The 23,553-nt window shown below is 37.9% G+C and overlaps 1 protein-coding gene across 1 annotated transcript in view; it reads left to right on the top strand.

Annotated features, from left to right (window-relative positions):
* LOC118555715 (uncharacterized) overlaps nucleotides 1-23,553 on the top strand; it is a gene marked incomplete at its 5' end in the record, with an annotated part of 226,852 nt that overhangs the window by 51,833 nt on the left and 151,466 nt on the right. The window contains 4 exons of the mRNA XM_078054373.1: nucleotides 12,819-12,895; nucleotides 14,878-15,057; nucleotides 15,667-15,787; nucleotides 18,306-18,539. Coding sequence (XP_077910499.1) covers nucleotides 12,819-12,895; nucleotides 14,878-15,057; nucleotides 15,667-15,787; nucleotides 18,306-18,539 — 612 coding nt within the window. The remainder of the gene's footprint in view (nucleotides 1-12,818; nucleotides 12,896-14,877; nucleotides 15,058-15,666; nucleotides 15,788-18,305; nucleotides 18,540-23,553) is intronic.

Here is a 23,553-nt window from a genome sequence, read left to right as displayed (position 1 = left end):
AATGAATGAATAAATAAAAGAATGCTTTTAGTTTGCTAAAATCCATATGTGAGGTTTTTTCTCACTCAATGTTTCAAATGCCCTCTACTTCCATCTGATTGGACCATATAGGCCATGTATTGGATCCCTGAATCCTCCTCATTGGGCTCCAATCTGAAATTGTGTTGATTGGCTCAGCCTGGATCACAGTGTCACAGCCTCGGGGGCGGGGCGGGGCGTGGGGGCGGGGGCGGGGGGGGGCAGGGCGTGGGGGCGGGGGCAGGGTTGACCTCAGCCTCCTGAGCCTGAGGGCTCTTGTGGGTGTCTGGCGAATACTCATCGTCTAGGAACTATAATACACATCTTGTCATTTTTTGTAAAGGTGAAAGATATGTATTTCCAATCTATCGTTAAAAAAAAAATCTATCATTTTTAAGCTTTCCTTGCAAGGGAATGGTTTTATTCCTTACCTTTTTCTCCCTTCTCTCTGTCATTTTCTTCTTTAAGCATGTATAGTGATCATAAATACTTGTAAAAATTTTGGTATGATTCTCAATATCATAATTTTTGCATGAATATATAATTTTTGAAGGACTGATGAATGAGGGGAATTAGAAATGCAGAAACAAGAATGTTAAAAATGAGAAAGGGTGGAGCAGGCTGTGGAGGAGGAGAGAATGTGAATTCTGTTCTAGAACCCGTTCTATGCCGTTTGGAATCCCCCTGAAATTACCTCAGAAGATACTGTTTTTCTAAAAATCTTAACTAAAATAGAGATAGATAAATATCTGATATTTTCAGTCCACCTTCTCCAAATGATTAAAGGAAAACATTGTAACTTGGCATAAATACATTCTTTTAAATATAAAAATTTCTTTCCTTGCTGAACAGTTGTGCAATTAACAAAATGCTTCTTATTAAGGTAGTTCAATGCCTGTGAGGTAACAAGTTCAAGCGTAAGGCAACTTTAACAAAATCTTAACCGTTTTCCTGGCTTATCTTCTCTCTTTGCTCCAATCCATTGTAGGATTAGTGCTTAAAGTGTAAGTCATTATTTTACTTCCTTGGTCAAAAATGTTGAATAGCTTCTCATAGGTGTTCCCTGCCTCGTTAGTTATTTTTAAGGGAGGCATCATGTTATGGTGGATGAACTTGGATTTTGGAGTCAGAGAGTAATGGGTTCAAATAGCCTCCAAATCTTATGGCATATGTGGTCTTAGACAACTCAATTAAACTCTCAGGATATTAGCTTCAATAAGATGGAAATACTAATGCATATCACACAATGTTGCCAAAACTATTATGTATAAAGAGCCTGATCCAATAAGTGGTATTAAAATAATAAAAACATTAGCTATTAAATCATATATTAATAATCCAGTGTCTTTATTAGTCAGAAATTTCCCATCTTATCTGTTTTTGATCCTATAGTACATTGCACTATTATTCAAATGTATTTTGTTGCAAACTTAATCACAATTTTCTTATGGACAAGGACTTTTTCTTATATCCTCTAAATAACAGGAGCTTAGAAATATATGTAAGCTTAATGTTAAAAAAGAATACTTGTTGGGCTTCTGGGTTGCTCAGTCAGTTAAGTGTCTGCCTTTGGCTCAGGTCCTGGGATCGAGCCCTGCGATTAGCTCTGTGCTTGGTGTGGAGTCTGCTTAAGATTCTCTCTCCCTCTCCCTCTCTCAAGTGGGTAAATAAATCTTAAAAAAAAAAAACCCTCAACAGGCATGCCACCTAAGTTGGACTGTCAGCCTGCTCATTCCCAGGGAATATCAAGCTCCTTTTTAAAATAACTGTTAGTAAAAGTAATATAAAATATTAAGGAAGCCTCAAGATGAATGGCATCAGGGCAAAAGGGTTGACAGAACCAAGTGCCAAAAAATAATCCCTATGCTTGAAAAGCCCCCACATAAATTTAATACTAGAGGAAAAACTTTATAAATATTAAAGAAAATTCCTCCAAACACTTTTTTTTTTTTTTTTTTTTTGCCATTTATATTGAGTAGCTTCATTTCAGAAAATATAATTATTTGTAGTGGAAAAACCATCTAGTAAATTTATTTTGTAATTTTTTTCCTATTGCTGCTACTTCCTAACTCTGTATCCCTCAGGTAATTAGTGTGTGCTGGGATTTACATCATCAGCTTTGAGATTTTGTGAATATGAAGGAATAGGGTTTGTGACATATGGCAACTACACTTGTGCTGAACACAGCATAACGGAGAAACTTCTTGTATCGCTATATATAAGCTCCTGAAACTACTGTAACATTATGTGCCAGGTATACTCAAATAAAAGCAGATTATTTTAACGATTAAAGGTGTGATTTTTTAATGACAAGTTTTTGCCGGGTCCCAATTCTTGCCACAGTCCCACAATTTCCATCAAAATTTTGGAGCTTTATGCAGATCATGGATTATCTTTGGAAATGATGCTTTAGAATGAGGTGCTTAGTAAGGAAGGAAAATGGGGATTTTATAACATTTTCTCCCCGTGGTAGGCAGCCTTGAAGAGGATCTTGATGGTCCTTACCTCCTGAGATTTGGGCTCTGTAATCACCTCTCCTGAAGTATTGGTTGGAATCATTTACAGGATTCTAATAAATGGAATATTGGAGAAGTGATGTATGTCAGTTTTGAGAATAGGTGATAAAAAGCCTGGGGTTTCTGTGTGGGTACTCTCGTAGATCACTTACTTTAGGGGAAGCCAGCTGATCTGTGAGGAGGCAGTCGTGTGGAGGCATGCGGGAGTTCAAGGGATCTTCCTCACAACTGCCTGAGCTGACTCAAGTCCCTGCCAACAGCCACATTGCCGTCTGTGAGGGACCCTGAGACGGAACCATCCTGCTATGCCAATCCCACATTTCTGACCCTCACAAACCAGGATGATCGAAGTTTATCATTTCCAGATGCTAAGGAATTTGTTACAAAGCAATAGAGAACTGGGGCGCCTGGGAGGCCCGGTCGGTTAAGCATCCGACTGTTGGTTTTGGCTTGGGTCATGATCTCAGGGTCGTGAGATTGAGCCCCGCATGGGGCTCCACATTCAGCCCAGAGTCTGTTTAGGGCTCTCTCTCCCTCTCCCTCTGCCCTTCCCCCCTGCTTTCTCTCGCTCTCTCTCAAATAAATAAATAAATCAATCTTTAAAAGACCCCAAAGCAATAGACAACTGATAGCATGCCCCCCAAGTTTTTAATGCATTTATTATAATAAAGGGTAAAATAATTAACAAGATTCCAGGAGTGGAGAGCATAGCTATCTCAATGTGTCAGCAGAAATGAGGTTGATGGCAAAGTGTACAGGAAAGAAATCCCACTCCTCAGGCAGTTTCCCTTAGCTCATTTAAAATGCTTTTACAGGAATTGTTTAGTTGGTATAAAATTTCATTTATACAAAAGGAGTTAGTTCTAGAAATTTGCTGTACCCCATAGTGAACACAGTCAACAAGATTGCATGTTTACTTAAAATTTGTCAAGAATGTACATCTCATGTTAAGCATTCTCACAACACACTAAAAAAAAAAAAATAGATGCAAGGAAACTTTTGAAGGTGATGGATGTGTCTATTACTTTGATTATTGTGATAGTTTCCATACTCATCCAATTGTACTCATTAGACATGGGCTGATTTTTAAATATCACTTACATCACAATAAACTTGTCTTAAATGTTTAAAAAAAAGAAAAATATTTACACACAGCAGTGAATAAATCATATTTTAAAATCATTTCCAAATTTAAAAAAAATATGTGTATTTCATGTAAAAGATGTATTACAGGTTCACAGAAGTTTTCCAAAAAGAACCTGAAATATTAAAGTTTCTATTTTTTTTTTGTTTAGGAAAAAAATTATTAGCTACCATTATCAATCATATATTATTAACTATTTTTATCAATCCTATTTCACTGCCTAAGAAGGCTTCACAGATACAACAAGTTTGCTCAGGTAATGAAAAGCTTTTAAAGTATTGCTGTGACCACTATGACAATGATTTTACATCTGCTTAATTTTCCACTTCTGTCACAAGAAAATAATATCTATGAAGAAATTTCAATTGGAAATTGAATTTACATTGCATGCATAGGAGATTCTGGTGTCTAATCCTTTTTCTTAAAATTCACACTTAAAAAAAAAATATTCTCAAGTGCACTAATAGGTTCTCCAGCTACATTTTTCCTCTCTTGGGTCAACTCAATAAAGAGAACTAATGTAGCTGAGTATCACTTTAGAGAAATATGTAAAAAGGAATTACGCCTTTAAGGGATTATGGTAAAAGTAAAGATGCTGAACTTTAGGGTAATCATCATGAGGTAATGTTGTTTGGGACTCTTTGACCCAATATTGCTCTCTGACAACCTCAAATTCATTGTTTAATATTTTAAAAAGTTAAGTCAGAAATATGTAACCTTTCTCTCATGGTTCCAGTTCTCCTGGCTAGTTCTAGCAGTGCTCGGTGAGGGAGGTCACTATGGCAGCCAGTCCTTTACTAAAGGCCATTTTCTGATGGCAGCTTAATAGTAAGAAACTATTGGACATCTCCATGGACATGTCTTAGAAGAGGGGGAGCTCATAAATCATTATGTTGGTTTTGTAAGAGGCGTGTGGAGCCAGCCCCCCCCCACCCAAAGTAAACTTCTTTATGCCATTAAAAAAATAAGAACATAGTCCAAGCTATCAACATAGTTAATGAAATTCAAAATAATTCCTTAATTTTATCTAATATCCAGTCTATACTCAAATTCACCAATTATTTCCAAAATGCCCTTTACTATGTTTTTGTCCAAACCAGGACCTAATCAGGACCATGCACTGCATCTCGTCTTGTGTCCTGTAAGTCAAGCCTGACATGTTGACTGGGTCAGATTTACCATAGACATTCTATCGACAGACTTGTAAAATCGCTTCCATCTGGTGATGTTAGCCTGTTCTCTTATTCCCTGTACTTCCAATAACATGGAAGTTGATCTAAAGGTGCTGATTGAATTCAAGATGAATATCTTTGGCTGGAAGACATTGGAGACAATATTGTGAAGTCCTATTTGAACACACCTAGAGATGAATAGTATCTGATCATTGCATCATTTATGATGCAAGAATTGGTCATTGGTTTATGGTGATGGTAGCTTGACTCATCTATTATTTTCCCTTTGAAATAAACAAAAATCTGTGTGATATTACTTTGGTAGCAAACAATATCCACTTCCTCATCAACCATTCACTGTTTAGTGTTATTATATCAATTGGTAATCCTTGCCTGAAATACTAATTTCATTAAAAATTGCAAAATTATGGCTTTATATTCTACCATTTTGTCTAAATTTATTAGCTGTAATTCTTCCATAAAGTAGAACTTTCCTGACCAACTACCATTATTTTGTCACCCTAGATATCTTCTTCTAAAAAGACAGGGTAGGGGCACCTGGGTGGCTCAGGTGGTTAAGCATCCGACTCTTGATTTCTGCTCAGGTCATGATCTCAGGGTCCTGAGATCGAACCCTGCATCAGGCTCTCTGCTGGGCGTGGAGGCTGCTTAAGATTCTCTCCCTCCCTCTCCCTCTGCCCCTCCCCCCTGCTTGTGCTCTCTATCTCTGTCTCCCTAAAAAGAATAAATAAAAATAAAATAATAATAAGTCAGGGTACTGTAGAAAGAGTTTTCATGGTGTTAGGTCATTGGTAGATACTTTACTTGAAAGGCAAGAGGTATGATTTTATTATTTTCTTTTCTTTTAAAGGCATGATTTTATATTTAACATCGGAAATACTTTTTCCTCATGATTCTAAGATATACCTCAGTAAAGCAGTTATTTTTATTTTTATTTTTTTTTTTTATTTACTTGACAGAGAGAGACACAGCAAGAGAGGGAACACAAGCAGGGGGGAGTGAGAGAGGGAGAAGCAGGCTTCCCGCGGAGCAGGAAGCCCCATGCGGGGCTCGATCCCAGGACCCCTGGATCATGACCTGAGCCGAAGGCAGATGCTTAACGACTGAGCCACCCAGGCGCCCCAGTAAAGCAGTTATTAAAAATAGTTTGAAAATTAAATAAATTTAGGAAATTTGTATGTTATGAAAGCTTTCATGAATCTGTAAAGTGGTGCATTATTCCTCAGGTATTTCTCAGTATCTCCCCTACTCTGGATCATACCAAATATTTGTTTCATATTTGATTTTATATTTCTTGGATATTTAACTTTAGATTTTCTTACTTTCTGAATCCATGTCTTCATGTTTTATATTCTCCTACATATTAATAGAAAACCTGTTCTTTTTTCTTTTTTATTCCCTTGAGAGAGAGAGCAAGCAAGAGAGAGAGCACATGCGGCGGCGGGGGGAGGGGGTGGACAAAGAAAGAGGGAGAAGCAGACAGCCGACTGAGCAAGGAGCCCGATGCAGGGCTTGATCCCAGGACCCTTGGATCATGACCTGAGCCAAAGGCAGATGCTTAACAAACTGAGCCACCCATGCACCCCAAGAAAACCCATTCTTCTAAGGGCCTGGGATCTGACTCCCATGAGCTTTGAGTAGAAGATGATGTAGAATGGAAAGACAACTTTCATTGTTTCTTAAAGAAAGACTCTTGGGAGTTTTTTTTTTGTTTTTGTTTTTGTTTTTTTTATCAACCATAGTGTATCCTCACTCTTCACTCTGATATTTGAAAAATGTTAATACAGAGTTCAAAGTACCTAGACATTTTTATGGATTTCATCTGACAATATTAAACTATTTAAATTTTCCAAGGAATTATTGTCTATTATTCTTTAGCTTGATGCTTATTAGGTTAATCCTTCAATCTAAGTAACTTTATGAATGCTATATTTAAAGTGAATTGTTTTAATAAGTTTGTGCCCTTCAAAGGATAATTCCACTCTCACCTATGATTTGACTTGGAATTTTTATTTTTATGACATATTTACATTTTTAATCATTGTAGAATTATTAATTATATCATATATACATATTCCATGTATATATTTAGTGATATATATATTTAAGATTGACATATGTTAAAGTTGCTGGTACCTATGTACTTAAATGTGTAATTTTTTGGAAAACTGAGAGAAAATTAAAATAGTTAAATAACCAGAGACAGCATTTCTACATAGAAATGTAGATCATGCATTTTCATGCAAGATTTTACTTTAATATATCATTTATATTGCTTGGCATGGCTCATGTAAGTTTTAAGTTTTTAGAAAAAAATGGAAAAATTGACATTAAATTCAAAGGCAATTTTAATATTACTGTTTTATAAATTTGATATATGAAATTGAAGTATAGAGATGATTTTCCATATCAACTTAAGTCTTTGTTATTTCTAAATATTTACTTGTAGTGTGGCAATGATTTCTCATATGGTGTGTTTGCCTACTAAGCATTGCTTTTGAATAAAGAGAATTGATTCAAATCATTTAATATATGGTTAAACAATATTAAACTCAGAACTCCATAATATAGGGATTAGGAACATGTGCTCTGGAGGTCAACTCTCCAGGCTTGATCTAACCTTGATTTACTCAGTTTGCTCACTTCAAAAATGAGGATAATTATAGTGTTTACCTGAAATAGTTAATGTGAGGTTTCGGCAGCTATTTCATAGAATCTCCATAGATTAGTGCCTAGCACATTACAGATACTCAACCAATATTAGATAAAATTGAATTATGTCCTTCATTTCTTTCTTCTTCCCTATGTTAGTCATTACCACAGGCAAAGAGTTTGAATAATAACATTCCAGTAAAGAATTCACTGTTAGATAAAATGAAAAATAGGTATCTACTCAGTTTGCAGAATCCACCTGGTTCTTTGGTGACTTACATTACTTGTCAAAAAAAAAAAAAGAGAGAGAGAGAGTTAAGGAAATAGAAATAGTTTTAGTTTTTGAGGATTTATGGATATTTACGAAAAATGTAACAACATTTAGAGCCATTATCCTATGTTGTTTTTTTGAATATAGAAGCATCTAGAACAATCTTGTTCTCCTTGTGTTATTTTTTCATACTTTTGTTAGAAAAGGTGGTTCAAACTAGGAAAATCTGAAGACATATTTTTGGAAAGTCAATATTTAAATTTTTTTAGCTATAGCTAATTAGGAATATTTTGAATTTTGTTTAGATGTTGGATGAATACGCAGAACATAACTATCTTAATTTCTCCTTTAGTAACAATATTTACTGATAATTTTTGCCAAACCGTTCTCTGTGTAATCCTCCATTATAACAAGCCATCACTTGTTCAGACGAATAGGATATGGTGGAAAGTCTGGGTTGCCAAGTATTTTGAAATAAACTCTACACAAAAAAGAATATTTTTATATGGAAGAAGAAATATGACCAAACCTGCATGAAATAATTGTTACGTCATAAAGTTTGTGATAAAATCTTCCTTAATGAGGTGATAAATTTTAATTAGTTCACTGTTAATAAATAATTGATGCTTCTCGAGTACTTGAGAGGATGTGAAAATAGTTGGCTCCATGAGGGCATTCATTCTCTTTGCAAACCGGGCTTGCTCTGTTTGATCTTTTTTGGAAAATATTTGGTGCAAAGGAAAATTTCATAAGTTTTAATAAAGTTTTACTGTTTAGCCCTTTCTATTCATTTCCAAAGAACCATATATATCCATTGATCCAAGCCTTAGGTGTTTTTACAAGGATGTTAGTTAAGGGCTAATAATAGAAACTATATGGGGTCAAGTGAGTGAAGAAAACTGTTACCCTATGCATGTAGCCTCTAAAACGACAAGGTAACTACATGAAGGGCCAATTACATGGATTAAGAGCTGAGCTTTGGAACCACAGAGAGCTGGCTCCAGTCTCCACCACGTGCTGCAACCTTGGCAAGTACCTAAAGCACTCTAAGCTTCAATTTACCCATCTGCGAAATCGGTCTGACACTCAGAGCATCGGCATCAACTGACAAAGCCTACAGAAGTGCTTAGAAGGGTCTCAGGATGGCTACGTTCATTCCCATCACCTAAATTCCATTATGTTGCTGGTGACAGCCAGAACCTCTGACCTCTGCTCTTACTGTCAGACTCCTGGATCTCACTCCTACTTACCATTGCCATGCGGGTATCACAAAAACACTGCAGATTTAACACGTCCAACCTGGAAGCTGATATTTTGTCCCTCAAAACCATGTTTGTGGGTGCCTGGGTGGCTCAGTCGATTAAGCATCTGCCTACAGCTCAGGTCATGATCCCAGATTCCTGATCAAGTCCCTCATAGGGCACCCTGCTTGGTGGGGAGTCTGCTTCTCCCTCTGCCCCTCCCCCTGCTCGTGCTCTCTCTCACTCTCTCAAATAAATAAATAAAATCTTAAAAAAAAAAAAAAACCACAACAACTGTGTTTGCATTATCTATCCCATTTTTCCTATCCCAGTAAACAGCACTAGAGAACACTAATTGACTTAGACCAGAAATTTGAAATTCATTTTTGGTTTTTTATTTCCCCTTATCTTCCTCATTCAATTCATCAGCAAGACTTCCTAGTTTAGTGAAGTGGTTCACCCTACAGCTTTTTCTGCATACACATTTGCTCCTTGGTAAGCTTGCCAGGCTAAACCTACAGTATTCTCTGTCACACAAAACTAAACTGTGAGGGCACATCTGTAGGGCTCCCGCTCCCTATGGCTTCTGGTTGCTTTCCATCAATGGGGAGTGTTGTTAAGGGCTAGGAAGGGGAGAAGAGAGGTCATGTGATAGTTCTTCCCTCCCTGCATTAAGCTGCCTCCATCCCTCCACCCAGGGTCACCGTTCTACTCAAGAGTAGATGACTTTATATAACTCTCCTTCCAGTGTCTGGTGACTACTCTGTCTCCTCATCCCTTCAAGCCTAACAGTAGGAACAGCCTGCTCCTAAATCCACAGCCTTGTAATAGTACATTTGTAAATAAATCTTCTTCCTCCAGTCATCTAATTTTGAGAATGCGTATGTTTCTGCTGGGACCCTCACTGATATAGATTCTAAACTTGGGCCTTCTTGGTGATTGACCACAGCAAAGCACCCCTTTTACTCTAACGTGGTTGACTAACATCACACCTGCCATGCTGGTACATGCAGTACCATGGATCATGTCTCTTCTCAGAATTTTAATTGAAAGCCTGACATGACCCTTCTGTCCTTTGATTTCTCCTCAAACTGTCTCACACTTCTTCTGCAATTCCTGCAGGATTTCTGCCTTGGACGAGAAGGGTTGGGGTGGGGGTGTACATGTGGCTGCTTGATTCTCTTATTTTTACCTCCTTCTCCAGTTCATAATCCACTGGGAGCAAAAGGGGAAATGTTCCCCACTGCCTCATGCATTCTAGTTGTGACTTTTTTTTAAAGATTTATTTATTTATTTTGGTGGGGCGGGGCAGAGGGAGAGGGATCGAAAGTCTTAAGCAGACTCTGCGCGCTGAGCACAGAGCCTGACTTGGGGCTCGATCTCATGACCCTGAGATGGCGACCTGAGCTGACATCAACAGTCAGAGGCTCAACTGACAGTGCCCCTCGGGTGCCCCGGTTGTGAGTCCTTTTTAAGGTCCTCCACATTGAGAAGACATTTCCCCTCTCCAATTGTCTGGAATTATAGTAGCTGAATTTTGCTGAGAAACATGATTTATAGGAGAGAGGAATAAATAAACATGCATTTAATATTTTTAAGATTTCATCACTGGTTATATATAGGACAGATAATTACTACTCATTTACTTAAACCTTTTACTGGCTTCCCAATTGCCCATAATATGTAGATTGGTTAACGTCACCTGCAGGTCCAGCAGGAAACTATTTATGTTTCCAACCCAATTTCCCAATATTCTCCTTTGAGGCTGTACTTAGACCACACTTATCTTCTTTTTAAATATGTAAAACTATGTCCTACCTCAGGACCTTTGTACATGCTGTTCTTCCTGCCTGGAGCAATTACTTTCTTTCGCTTTTTGCATGGCTAAACTATTTTTTTACTAGGTCTCATTTAAAAAAATCACTCTTTCCTAACCTTCCTCCCACAACCTTCCTCCCCTAAAAGTCTTCTCTAGACTGTTCTTTGGATTGTTCTTACCATCCTTGACATTGTTTTACTCATTTCTCAAGTTTATTTTATTTATAGTGTTCATTAGAAAGATGACTTTATAATGTCAGGTATAATATAAATCTTTATATACCACTGTATTCCTGGCTTCTAGCATTGTGTCTGGTATAAAGCAAAACTATAATGATAGCCATAGAAAAAGAGACTGAATGAAATACAATGCCTTGTAGGGTATCAGTGCTCAATAAATGTATATCAGCATTGTTGTTATGAAATCTCACTGCTAATCAGTATGTGATAAATTTAAGAAGATTTACTTAGTAGGGGTGCCCGGGTGGCTCAATCGTTAAGTGTCTGCCTTCGGCTCAGGTCACGGTCCCAGGGTCCTGGGATCTAGCCCTGCATCGGGCTCCCTGCTCGGCGGGAAGCCTGCTTCTGCCTCTCCCAACTCCCCCTGCTTGTGTTTCCTCTCTCACTGTGTCTCTCTCTGTCAAATAAATAAATAAAATCTTAAAAAAAAAAGATTTACTTAGTAGAATCAGACTTTTTATTAGATCTCACATACTTATTTTAGAGGTCCTCTTGGCAGAGCTGTATTAAGAACCTTATTTATCTACATAACATGGCATCTTTCAGTGGAAGCCTGTGGAAGGGAAGGTCTTCTTTTGAAGAGATTTGTGGGTTTGGTTTTTTCCTAATGAAGTGGACTCTGCTAAGATTCACAGAAGACCCACAGAGTTGTAAATGGAATTAGATAAGCAGAAAAACCAATTGCTTGAACTAAAAGAGACAGAGAGAAACCAAAATAAAAGAGTCTTTGGACTCCCAAATCTACTGGCAGGAAATGACTTAGCTGCAAACATGGGCTAGCTTTCATGAAAAAAACAAGGAAGATCCATGGAGTGGAACCAGGTGTCCAGGGAACAGAGCTGAGAGCCATGGAGAATCATTCCAACCTTGAGACTTAAGCAACTGCCAACATGTGCTTGTTTGGCTTTTGTGATTGCTATGGAGTCAGGATCCTGGCGTCCTATCAGCACATTTTTGTAGTTCCTTCTTACACTGTCCCAGGGTTGATCTGTGTGACCCACAGGGTATAGCAGAAGTGCTGCTATGTCCTTTCCAAGGCTAGGTTATAAAGGACTGAAGCTTCCACCTTGAGTTCTCTCTCTTTCTCTCTTTCATTCCCTCAACATTCATCTTCTCAAAATGTGTTGGTGTTTGTCTATGATATCCTTTCAGAACATCTGGATGAGTATTATTAATAGGGTTGCTATACATTATGTTGGGCATGGGGTAGTCCTGGGTTATGCCTGTTGTCCTAGAATAATTGTTTCCTCTTTGCCTACCAAAATGTCCTGGATTGGATGATAAATTATACGATCATAATTATTATTAACATCTCTAGCATCCTACACATTCTGCCATATGTCCGTTTACATTTTAAGTGTTCCATTGTGTGGTATGAGTGCATGTGTGTGTGTGTGTGTGTGTGTGTGTGTACATGAGAGAGAGAGAAAGAGAGAAACAGATAAAAAAAACTGGGTTTGCATCCACCAAACATTTCTCCTCCTTTTTTAATGTTCTTTATTATCCTCTCCACCTTCCTGGCCAAAAGTAACTAAGCAGAGTGAGGAAAGTCATATTCTATAAAAGGTGGCTGCCCAAGGTATAACTCCCATGTTTTTATTTGTCTCCTGGAACCTTAACCTTCAGAGTAAGCATATCCAGGTCTTAGAAAAGCCCACTTTTGCATATGACATTTCAAGTGTATTTTTAATCAATTTTATTTCATTTCTGTTTTCTTTGATGCAGGATTTGAAATTTGAAGAGGAAGGACTCAATCAGTACATTCCTATGTCCTGTTTAAAGACTGACAAAACATTCAAGAAGTATGTTCCTTCGTGGTAGATTCAAGGCATTTTCTTTTCTTTTGTTTGTTTTGCTATTGATTAAATATGGGTCAATTATAGGGACCAGGCACCCCTAGTTTGATTCATCCTAAGGACAGGTTTGTGGAAACTGGGACCTCCTTTCTTCTTGAAATTTGTCTGTGCCCTTTCATTCATATACGGCTGTTGGGGATGGGGCATTATAGCGAATGGTGGTATAGCTGGGAGCCATGTCTCATTTACCTCTCAGGAAGTATCTACATCTTTGAGCCAAGGTAGGAACTTCCAAGATCTGGGGGTGGCAGTTGCTTCTTCTCTGTGTCAGAAGAGGAGATGCAGAAGTAGTAGGTGTAGGTTCAGAGGAGCTTTCAAGTTAGATGGTCTCACTTTGAATCTTGGGCCCTCAAATAAGATAGTTGACATTCTCCAGCATCAGTTCATCAGTGAAGCAGAAATAAGAATACCTTGTTGGATTATCATAAGGGTTAAAAGAAATAATAGATATAACATATTTAAAAGGATGCCCTGAACATGCTAAGCATTCAGTAATAACTGTTCATACATATATCAGTGGTGCTCAACAGGGATCGATTTTGCCCGCAGGGGACATTTGGCAATGTCTGGAAACATTTTCTATTGTCACGACTGGGACTAGGAAAGGGTCTGTTAATGGCATCTAGTGGGCAGGGGCCAGAGATCTTGTTAAACATTCTACAGTGCCCAGGCCAGCCTCCACAACAAAGGGTTATGTGGTTCAAAATATCAATAGGGCAGAGGTTGAGAAATCCTGTTGTAGACATCAGTACTGTTCATTCATTGTCATTTTACTTAATTTCTAATCTGACTAGCAGAGAAAATAAGGTATCAACTGGAGTGGGACCTGTCTCTCTGTGAAGAGTATTCAGTGCCCCAGAGAACAGGCCATGGGGGCAGGATTATATAATGCTGAGGTGTCAGTCAACACTCAGTGTAGTAGCCCTGATCACCGTACTTCTAGGGCTAGGACTTCAGACCAGGAAAATGGCCAGGGAGGTAGACAAGACATTATATGCAAGAGACTTAATTATAGGCTAACTTATAATAGTGAGACTTGGAATTAACCTAAATACCCAACAATAAGAGATTATGCTGTAGAAAAAAACCTTAATCTCATGGAAAATGCCTATAATGTACAAAGTGCATTATATGGGTGACAAAATAACACTTACATCATCGGCCTTATTTTGTAAGGAGGAAAAAAAGGTGTATTTAGCTACCTAGCTATGATGAATAGACCTCAGTATTTTATTAGTGTTTATCTCTGAGTTGTGGACTAATGGATGACTTTTGGGGGGCTTTTTATATAATCAAATTTTGTATAATGTGCAAACGTAAACATATATTTATATAATCACAAAATTAATAAGTGCTGTATATGAGGTGAAAAAAAAAAAGAGTAGTAATATGCCACAGGACCTAATTCAAAACGAGCTCATGTCTGGTCTGGCTCCTGGTCCAGGGTATGACTGCTCCAAGGGGACACAAATCTCTAGACTTAACTCTAGGTACCTAATATCATGTTAAAGCTGCGTATTAACCTTTTGATGTTCATGTTCCATTTTAACTAAGGAAGTTATTTTTAGAAAACCTTTAATTACAAAGAACTGGGATTGCAACTAAGGATCTTTTTTTTTCCTTTAGCATGATAATCATGAATTCAGCATCTAACTATTTAGATTAAGTTTTTAGGATATTTCATGAGTGCCTTACAATGCTTGCCAAGAGACCAAAGAAAGAAACTGAGGAAACCATTTCACTCTGGTTAACCTAACATGTTTGATGTTTACTAATGAAATCTGTTTACCTTCATAACTGTATAATAGGGCCATTAAAGACAATAGATACAGTAGTTTAAAAGTAATAAAATTTACAACAAAGTGTATTTAATTTGAAATTGAATTGCCAGCAAATGGGTGTCCTAATGAACCCTTGTGTCAATGTAGCTCTAACCAAATTAAGGGAAATCATTTCTATCACAAGAAACTAAATCAGCTGCGAGATCCAAAAGGCCATTCCTCTGCTGGGGGAACAGTCATTGTCAGAGATGGCCCTGCTGATGGAATTAAGCTTAAGTCAGAAGAAGTGAAATACAAGATCCTTCTTAATCAAATGAATATGGGAAAGTAGGTGAATGTTGTGAGGACGCGTGAAGCTTAAAATAAATAAATAAATAAATAATAAATAAATAAATAGTCAGTAAAAAAGAAGCTCAAATAAAGTCAGTAAATGTTAATAGGAGAAAGAAAAAAAAAAGCCTGGGGAACATTTTGAGGGCAGAAATAGATCTTGATCTCTGACCATTGCATCAAAAAAAAAAAAGAAAAGGTTTATGTCATATCAGCTATTCATCTATTTAAATGATTTCCCCATTCCAGAGTTTCTTTATCAATTTATAGGATGGAAGGGGCTGGGGGTAGAAAATGAAGTGGCGAAAAGTCTTACCAAATATGTGATCTTCTGGTAATTTCTGAAACAAGCCACATTTTAATTGTTGGGAGATCAGTACTGAATATTGTGAGTCTTGTATTTTGTAGGATCCCATTTCAAAAGCTACTCACCTCCCCAACTTTAATCAATGGTGACAATGTGGTATTTATCTAGTTCTCAGTTAATCTGACACAATGTTTAAGGGAAACATCAAATTGTGTTGTGTTTCCAAAGGCAAACCTTTTCATTATGCCCATTGTCGATTTCTGTTCCTTTTATCTCCCCTCTTCTTGTAACTGCTGCAGAGCGCCAAGTCAACCATTAATTGCAGACCTAAATGTCTGTAGAGAAGACAGCGCAGCCAAGCTCTGCAGCCTCCCAGAAGTAACTCATGAATCAAAGGGAGCAGCAGGACCTTGCTGGAAGGTGAGGCTCTCATGATGCACTTTTTCTCTGCTGCAAAATGCCAAGTGATGAGATTAGTTGTTATTGACTCCCTTTCCTATTGTGCTTTTCCTCCTGTGGGACCCTTTAGAGAAACAGAGTTTCAGCAGGTCTCAGTTAATACTTTTGAGGAGAAGTCTTTGCTAAAATAGAATGGCTAAAATTCTCAGTTGTGAAACCATTGGAATTCCTCATGTCCACGGTGTCCATGGCGCCAGGCTGGGTTCTCACCAGACAATGAGGCAGGGCTGCCATCATGCAAATATGACAAGGTTTGAGATTTGATGGATCTTCTGTCTTCTTTCCCTCCTCATCTGACACTCGCTTTGAGGAAGGTTGTAAATGCAAGAGAGATTGTGGTATAATTCCTCAGACTGGCATTTCTGCCCCCTAGTCACCATTCGATTATCTTCCAAATTGCTGTGTTTCAGAGAGATAAAGATTTTTTATGGTTTGCTGACTTGAAACAACCACAAGAGCCAGCAAAGAGATGGCTAAGCGGCCATGCATAGTAATTCCATTGCTAATGACAAAATCTTTGTTTGTATGACATTTTCAAAATTACTACAGAAGATGAATCTAAAATACAAAATGTCACATTTGGCATGCAAAACTATCACAATATATTTCAGTATAAAATTCATAGAGGCATTTAATTTAGAATGTGTTTAATAACTCGGTCTGCTTGCATCAGTAATCCTGCCTTGAGGTTTAAAGAGATTGTCTTATTTATTCACTTGGTGTTAATTTTTCAAATATTTTTGGAAACCAAAATATTAAGGTTAAGTCTTTTTTGTTAATTAAGATTTTCTAATTAAACCAAAAATAATTGTTGTTCTGATTAGCTTTTAAGTATGATTTATATGAAAAAACAAAAGAAGTTTAGCAACTTTCGCTGTTTGTTTAACTGTGATTTGATTCCAGAAGCATACTATCTATATGGAAATATATATTATCGCTCACGAAATAAAGTTGAGGCAGGATTAATAAGTACTTACTGTTGGCTGCAGATTAATGAGTAGTGCTACTAACTCTGGTAGCCAAGAGAGTAACCTGCTTCCAGAAACGACATTATTTTTTGCTTAAAGCACAATGTAATAGAGAATTCTTTGAGGTCAAATTATTCTGAAGACTATTTGGGACTTGTGAGTATAGAAAACATGACTTAATGACATTTGAGTTATTAATAATCCCAGTTTAATTTTTGTTTAATCTGAAACAAGTCCATTAAAAATCTTATCAATTTGTATAAACTTTCCAGCACTTACTAAAAATGAAAATGGCCTATTTCTGTCAGCTGAAGGTAAGCAATGAAATTCAAATGTCCCATAAAATATGCCTGAATCATGTTCTTGTTACATACAATTTATGCTAAGTTGTAAGTTAAAGCGCTTACAAATGCTACCCCCTCCTTTATTTTTTTATTCTCATTTGAAGCTGATGGGGCAAGTGGACCTCATGTTGAAACTGAATAAAACTATCTACCGGGTGAGATGTTAGTCTGACCTACTTTGTACTTCCCTCCTCAATGTGGTCTAGGGACCAAGGGCAGGCTGCTCCAAATGTACCACAATGGCACAGTGATTATTTTGAATTGAAGCTGCTTGAGAAACAGCCAGTGCAAGACCACTCAGAACCTCCCCTGTCCCCCTGAACACAGGAAATCAGTCTCCCATATGGAAGATACCCTCCCTGTACTAAGAAGTGAAAAGACATGGTTATCACCAGAGATTGGAACTTTTAAGAGGAGAAAGATGTGGAAACCTTGTTATTTATTTTTACTGATCTACTACTTCGCCCAAATTTTGCTTAGAATTCCTTCCTCATTAAAACTCTCAAACACTTGTTTTCTTTATCCTGTCAATTTCTCACAAATGTATTGTCTCTCTTCCTAAAAGGTAGAAAAACTGCTTGCCTTGGTCATTTCTGTAGGTTTCCATTTCATTACTGGGCCTTGCTGTGTAGTAATAAAACTTTGGCTTCTTTCTCCTGTTAATCTGTTTCATGTAAATTTAATTTGTAGTCCAGCGAAGACCATGAAGGGTAGAGAAAAAATGTTTCCTCTCCTACAGTGTCATATGGTCTGTGATTAGTGTCAGAAGTAAGGGCTGTTGCCTTTCAAACTCTGAGTTTAAAGCTCACTGCCCATGTTCACTCATCCCAGATACCTTGAAGAAGCATGATGTGTGGTTTTTAAAAGTGTTGGTTTCCTGTTAATTCTATCTTATTATAATAGATGAATGGTTTCTGATGTCACAGATCATTAACATACCATGCTTAAAAATTGGCTAAACTTTCCCTGGCATAATTGGCAGCCTTGCCTTTTGACCTCCTAATTATATATCGTGTGTCCTCCTCTGTTATCTTTGCTAATACCTGACAATTACAGGTTGAGCGAAAATAATTGTCTATTTCCCCCCCACCCCCGAGAAGCGCATTGTGGCTAATTGCGTGGTTTTACCCAGTTCCTGCATATTTCAAAGACCTGTCTTGTCTTTAGGTTGAGCAGAGTCAGGTGCCTCAGCGTCTTCAAATACAGATGAAATGCATAAGGGGCCTCAAGAACAAGGCTCCCCAAGGCTCTTACCTCCTCAGAGTGTCCTTGCTTGGTCGACCAGGTGGCTGTGCCTTGCAGTGGAGGCAAACGGAGGAGCTGAAGACCAGAACACATCCAGTGAGGCATGATGCAAACTTTTATGATGTGGGGCTGTATTTCCATGAAAGCCTTTATGTGGTAAGCTGGACTTTTTGCACACATAACACTTTTTAAGTAGCTTCCCCATGCTTCCTATCTGTCCATTTTTTCATCCCTATTGATATAGCTTTAGGTATTCAACTTTGGGTAGTAAACAGAAAGGATTTCATTCATTCATTCGTTCATTCATTCATCCAGCAAATACCCAGTGAGCGCCTACTATGCACCAAGCATGTGTTGTGGACCATAAATGGACACTCTAAGTCCAGTGTAAAATGAAAATGCTATCTTTATGTATCAAGAACATATAATGTGGATGCTTGGTCTAGTTCTTCATCTTTTTAGGATTTATGCGCTGAGCGATTGAGGATGTGTGTTATTTGGTGTGTAGTACATGTATACATGTGTAGGTAGCCAGGGACGCTGATTTTAGGTGAGAACCAAGCTTTAGGACAGAAGCAAAGTTGGAAGGATTGTTCAGAAAATATATTATGGATATAGGGGATGTGTTTACCATGCAAAGGGATTGCAGAGAAGATGGTGCTGAGTAAGACAAGAAGAGGTGGGTAAGATTAAAGAGTGACCCTGGGGACACCTGGGTGGCTCAGTCGGTTAAGCGTCTGCTTTCGGGTCGGGTCATGATCCCAGGGTCCTGGGATCGAGTCCCGCATGGGGCTCTCTGCTCCGCGGGGAGCCTGCTTCTCCCTCTGCCTCTGTCTCTCGTGAATAAATAAATAAAATCTTTAAAAAAAAAAAGAAAAAGAGTGACCCTGGATGCAGGGATGAGAAGCAGATCATCAAGTTACCTTTGGAAGCAGAGAAGGAAGGCTCAGCTTCCTCTGGGGCATGTTCCAGGAAACTCCAACCCAAGAAAAAGAAAGGAGGTTGGGTTAGTCCCAGGACGCTTACCGCACGCTGACACATTGGACATTGGGCACGAGCACTGACTATTCACAAATATAGAATTGCCTTGTATACTATTAATTTGAATGCGTAAAACAAACATCTTGAGAGTCAATATAGGTATCACAGAGTGATATTTAAGAAAAAAACCTAATTTCTCTCTAAAATATATAGAAGTGCTCTCTTTCCCCACTTCCCCTTAGGTTTTGTGCTAAAAGTATCTTTTTAATTAATTTTAGCATGTGGTATTTCATTAAGGGTTGTAATGTATTATTCACATGAATATACTCTTCAGATAATGTATTGTATTTATCCTGACCAACTGAAAAAATTAAAATGGGACGTGAAGCCATAAAAAAATGAGCCATTCTGTACAGAGATCTATGAACTACAAACTTAGGAGGCCACCCTTGTAGGGTCCAAGAAGAAAATTACCAACCTCCATTTTTTTGCCACCTTTACTTGTTAGATATCTATGCTCCTTGAGGACAGTGTTTTTGTTGTTGTTCTTGTTTTGTTGGTTGGTTTTTGTTTTTGTTTTATTAATGAGCAACAACTCTGTAGTGAATTTTAAGAAATAGAGAAGATCTAGCCTTCTTAAAAGCCACACCAATGAATAATAAGAGCAGAGGGCCAGATGACCTCTCTGTTTGAAAGTTGGCAGGGGTTAAAACCAAAAAGCAAAGCCCTCCTACTGTTGGGAGCCATGTACTAACTAGACATTCAGTGAAGGTCACAGCTTAATCCTAAAATGTATCCATGGTCCACTTCTATATGGTTTGGAGAATTGGTAGTATTGATGAGGGTGGTAAGACCAGAAGTCTCTCTAAGACAGAGACCTCAGCTCTTCCTGGGACAGCATTCTCCTCAAGCGAAAAGGAATCCTGGCAGACAACTGTCACTGGGGAACCAGACCTCAGTTGGCTCATCTGTGAGATGGGGATAATATCTGTCTACCAGACACATTGTGAGAAATGACTAAGAATATACTTGTGGAAATCCAGTGCCAGTGTGTAGTAGGAATCTAGAGCCTTCTTTTATTATCATTGTTATAATTATTCTGTTTCTTTGATAATGAACCCCATAAATTTTTACCCAGTGGACTTTCATTTTAATATATATGATGGATGTTTATATGGCAAGTAACTTTTAAACTGACATTTGCTTGAGAACAATGTCAGTTAACTTTTTTTTTTTTTCCCTCTAATAACGGATCCCAAAGGCTTTGTGAAGGAGGGGCGGGGGGATACCTGTGAGAGGAGCTAGTCTTGGGTTGGACAGAGAGGACATTTTTCCCTGGGGGAACCCACTGCCTCTATGGAATCAGACTTTGAGGATGCGTTCTAAGAAGGCAGCAGACATAATTCAGCCCCTGAGCTGAGGTCTTGGTTCTCACCCTTCACCTCAGAGAAATTTCAGAAACGTGGTGAGACCTAAAATTTTAGTTATTTTAAAAAAGAATTCAATCAGTACCTAATGGGCTGTTGCATTCTTTTGGTACATTTTAATTAAGTACCTGAAATTTTAACGCATGGAGTTAGGCAACAGAATATGTCATTTCAGGAGCCTGCTTTTTAGAACCATCTGCATAATTAATTGTTTGATGTTAAAAGGCAATAGAAATTGTTATTTCTATTATTGTTATTATGTTCTTATTATTGTTATTATGGATTTAGAGGCCCATCCCTGGCTCCGGCTATCAGAGTGTGAACTCTAGGGCAGAAGTCACATACATATATTGCTGTGTTTGCTTTGAGAATATTCCATGCGTGCTGTTGGAGGATCCTAACAGTGTTGCAGATCAAATGCCAGGAGGGCTGAAGAAGTGTACTAAGGACAGCTTCAGGGAGAGGGGCAGAACCACTACGTGACTGTTGTTGCAAAAATATTCAGCATTAAAAAAAGTGCATCCAGTCTGTAGGGGAAAGCAGAGGCCGGCCCTTCTTTCAATAGTAAAATGCATTTTTCCCTTCCTGCCAAAAAGAACAAGAAGTGTCTTGGAATAGTTGAAATAATAACCCCAAATTTTCTTCCCCTGTGTCAGGAGAAAACAAACAAAAATAATTACCTCCTGCCACAGTCAAGGAAAATTTACTCTTTAACAGCCTGACAAAATGTCACAGAATTACATGCATCCCTTGGTATCACCTAACAAAATCCTGGATCCCTAAAGAAAGGCACTAGGCTATTTCGCATTCAGTGTATATAGGAAAAGTACAAATTTCAGGACAAAAACAGAAACAAGCAAAGCACCAAAACCTCCAGAACTTGACAGGAAAGAGAAGTCATCTGAGGCTGTTTGATTTCAGAATAAAAATGCTATTGCTCAAAGTCCTGTTCATTCCACTGGGTTCTACCCAATAACAGCAGATTTTTCACTAACCATACAATTCTGCCTGCCAGTCACTCTGCTGGCCGTTTGTGGGAGACTGACAGTTAAAACAGCAAGTTTTCCAGAAAGGCAATTTTTTAATAATAGGAATACACATACACAAACACATAAATGTGCATGGGGTATGTAATTGATATTGGGACATTTAAGATATTTATGTCACTACTTTTAAAATGCAAGTCTAAGACAGGGTCATCTCTATTGTAACTCCAGGAGCAGGAGAAATTGGCTTCATAAGGTCTTTTGAGAATGCAGGGCATCTTACAAGTGCTAACAGTGCGGGGAGATGGTCATCTCTTCTCATGCAGAAAGGATGGACTGAGAAAACATTGCCCAAAAGGAAGGGCAAATCCTAATTACAGAAGCACCCAGAATGCTGAGGAAAGGCCTGCATTACCCACATGTAAGTTTACCTTGTTAATGGATCTTGGAATGAGGATACAAAGTTACGAAGTATCAAAGCTGGCTTCCTTTTGGCATCAGGCTATGCCAGGAGGTAAATATTTGAAGGTTAAGGTGAAAAGCTTTTGAGAAGTCTCCAAAGGAGGCAGCAGATATATTGGTAAGCCCCAAGTAATATACCCCAAACATCCAAAGACTACTTCCAGATACTATCATTTGGATTTTGTCTAAATAATTCCACATCTTAACATTGGTTTTTCTGTATTACAAGGTGGAATTGATCTGAAACAATGAGTTGACTGACAAGTCTGAGCTTCAGTCCTCTCCTGTGAAATGGGGTAATAACAACTCCCTCCCCCTTTTGAGTTATCGTCAGAATCATATTTAATTAAATTATGGATTTTAGACTTAAGCTTGTTTTGCCTGAAGATTTTTGAATAGTTCCTTGGTAGAGACATTTGGAACCTACTTGTCTTTTGACATTTATCCTGGAAATCTTTCAAATAGAAAACATTGCCTTCTTTGTTGATCATGTTCATTAACAATGCGTAAGCAAGGATCTTTGAGAAGGTATATGCCACCCCCCGAAATATGCCTTTTGTCTTTCAGTTTTTGCAGGATGATAAACTAAGTTAAATATTCTGATTGTCTTAGTCTACCATTCTGCCAGAAGCCAGAGCCAAAGACATATTTTATTTTCAGGTTAGGTTCTATAAATACCTGGAAATTCTAGATGAGATATGAGCCAGTCAGTGGCTTTTAAATGCACAGATAAACACTCAAGAGGGAAAAGGATCTCCTTGATTATCAGAAATGAAGAAGAAATTGAAAACCAGACAGGGCAGTGAGTTAACTGGGGAGATGATCAATCTTGGGTAGCTAAAGCTTTGGATTTTAATGGCCATTCAGGAGGTGAGGCCTTGGGCCCATTAGATATGGAGTTTTGAAAGAAAGTCTCCTGCATTAAACTAGGATATTCAAGACTAGCCCAAAAAGGATAGACTGGACAAAAAAAAATAATCTGCCCACCAATAGAGGGAAATAATGAGAAATTTCTCTTTCTCTAAGCTTTGTTTAAAATTTTATTTCTCCTGTTAACCTAGCAATAGAACTCTTATAATGGAAAATATATAGTAGTTGAAATTAAAAATTCAAAAGATATATTACTTAGAATAGACCCTCTAAGCAGAGAGCTAATGTGCTGGAAGCCAGATCTGAGGACCTTGCCTGGACTGCAGCTCTAAGAGATAAAGAGATGAAAAAACTGAAGTGATTTGGAAAGATTTAGAAAAGAAGGTCTAACATGCAGCTTATAATATTCCCAGAAGCAGAGAATAATGAAAAAGAGGGAATAAA

The sequence above is a fragment of the Halichoerus grypus genome, chromosome 9 (assembly GCF_964656455.1).
Source record: "Halichoerus grypus chromosome 9, mHalGry1.hap1.1, whole genome shotgun sequence".
Classification (NCBI taxonomy): Eukaryota; Metazoa; Chordata; class Mammalia; order Carnivora; family Phocidae; genus Halichoerus; species Halichoerus grypus.
This window is presented reverse-complemented; position numbering and strand designations above follow the sequence as displayed.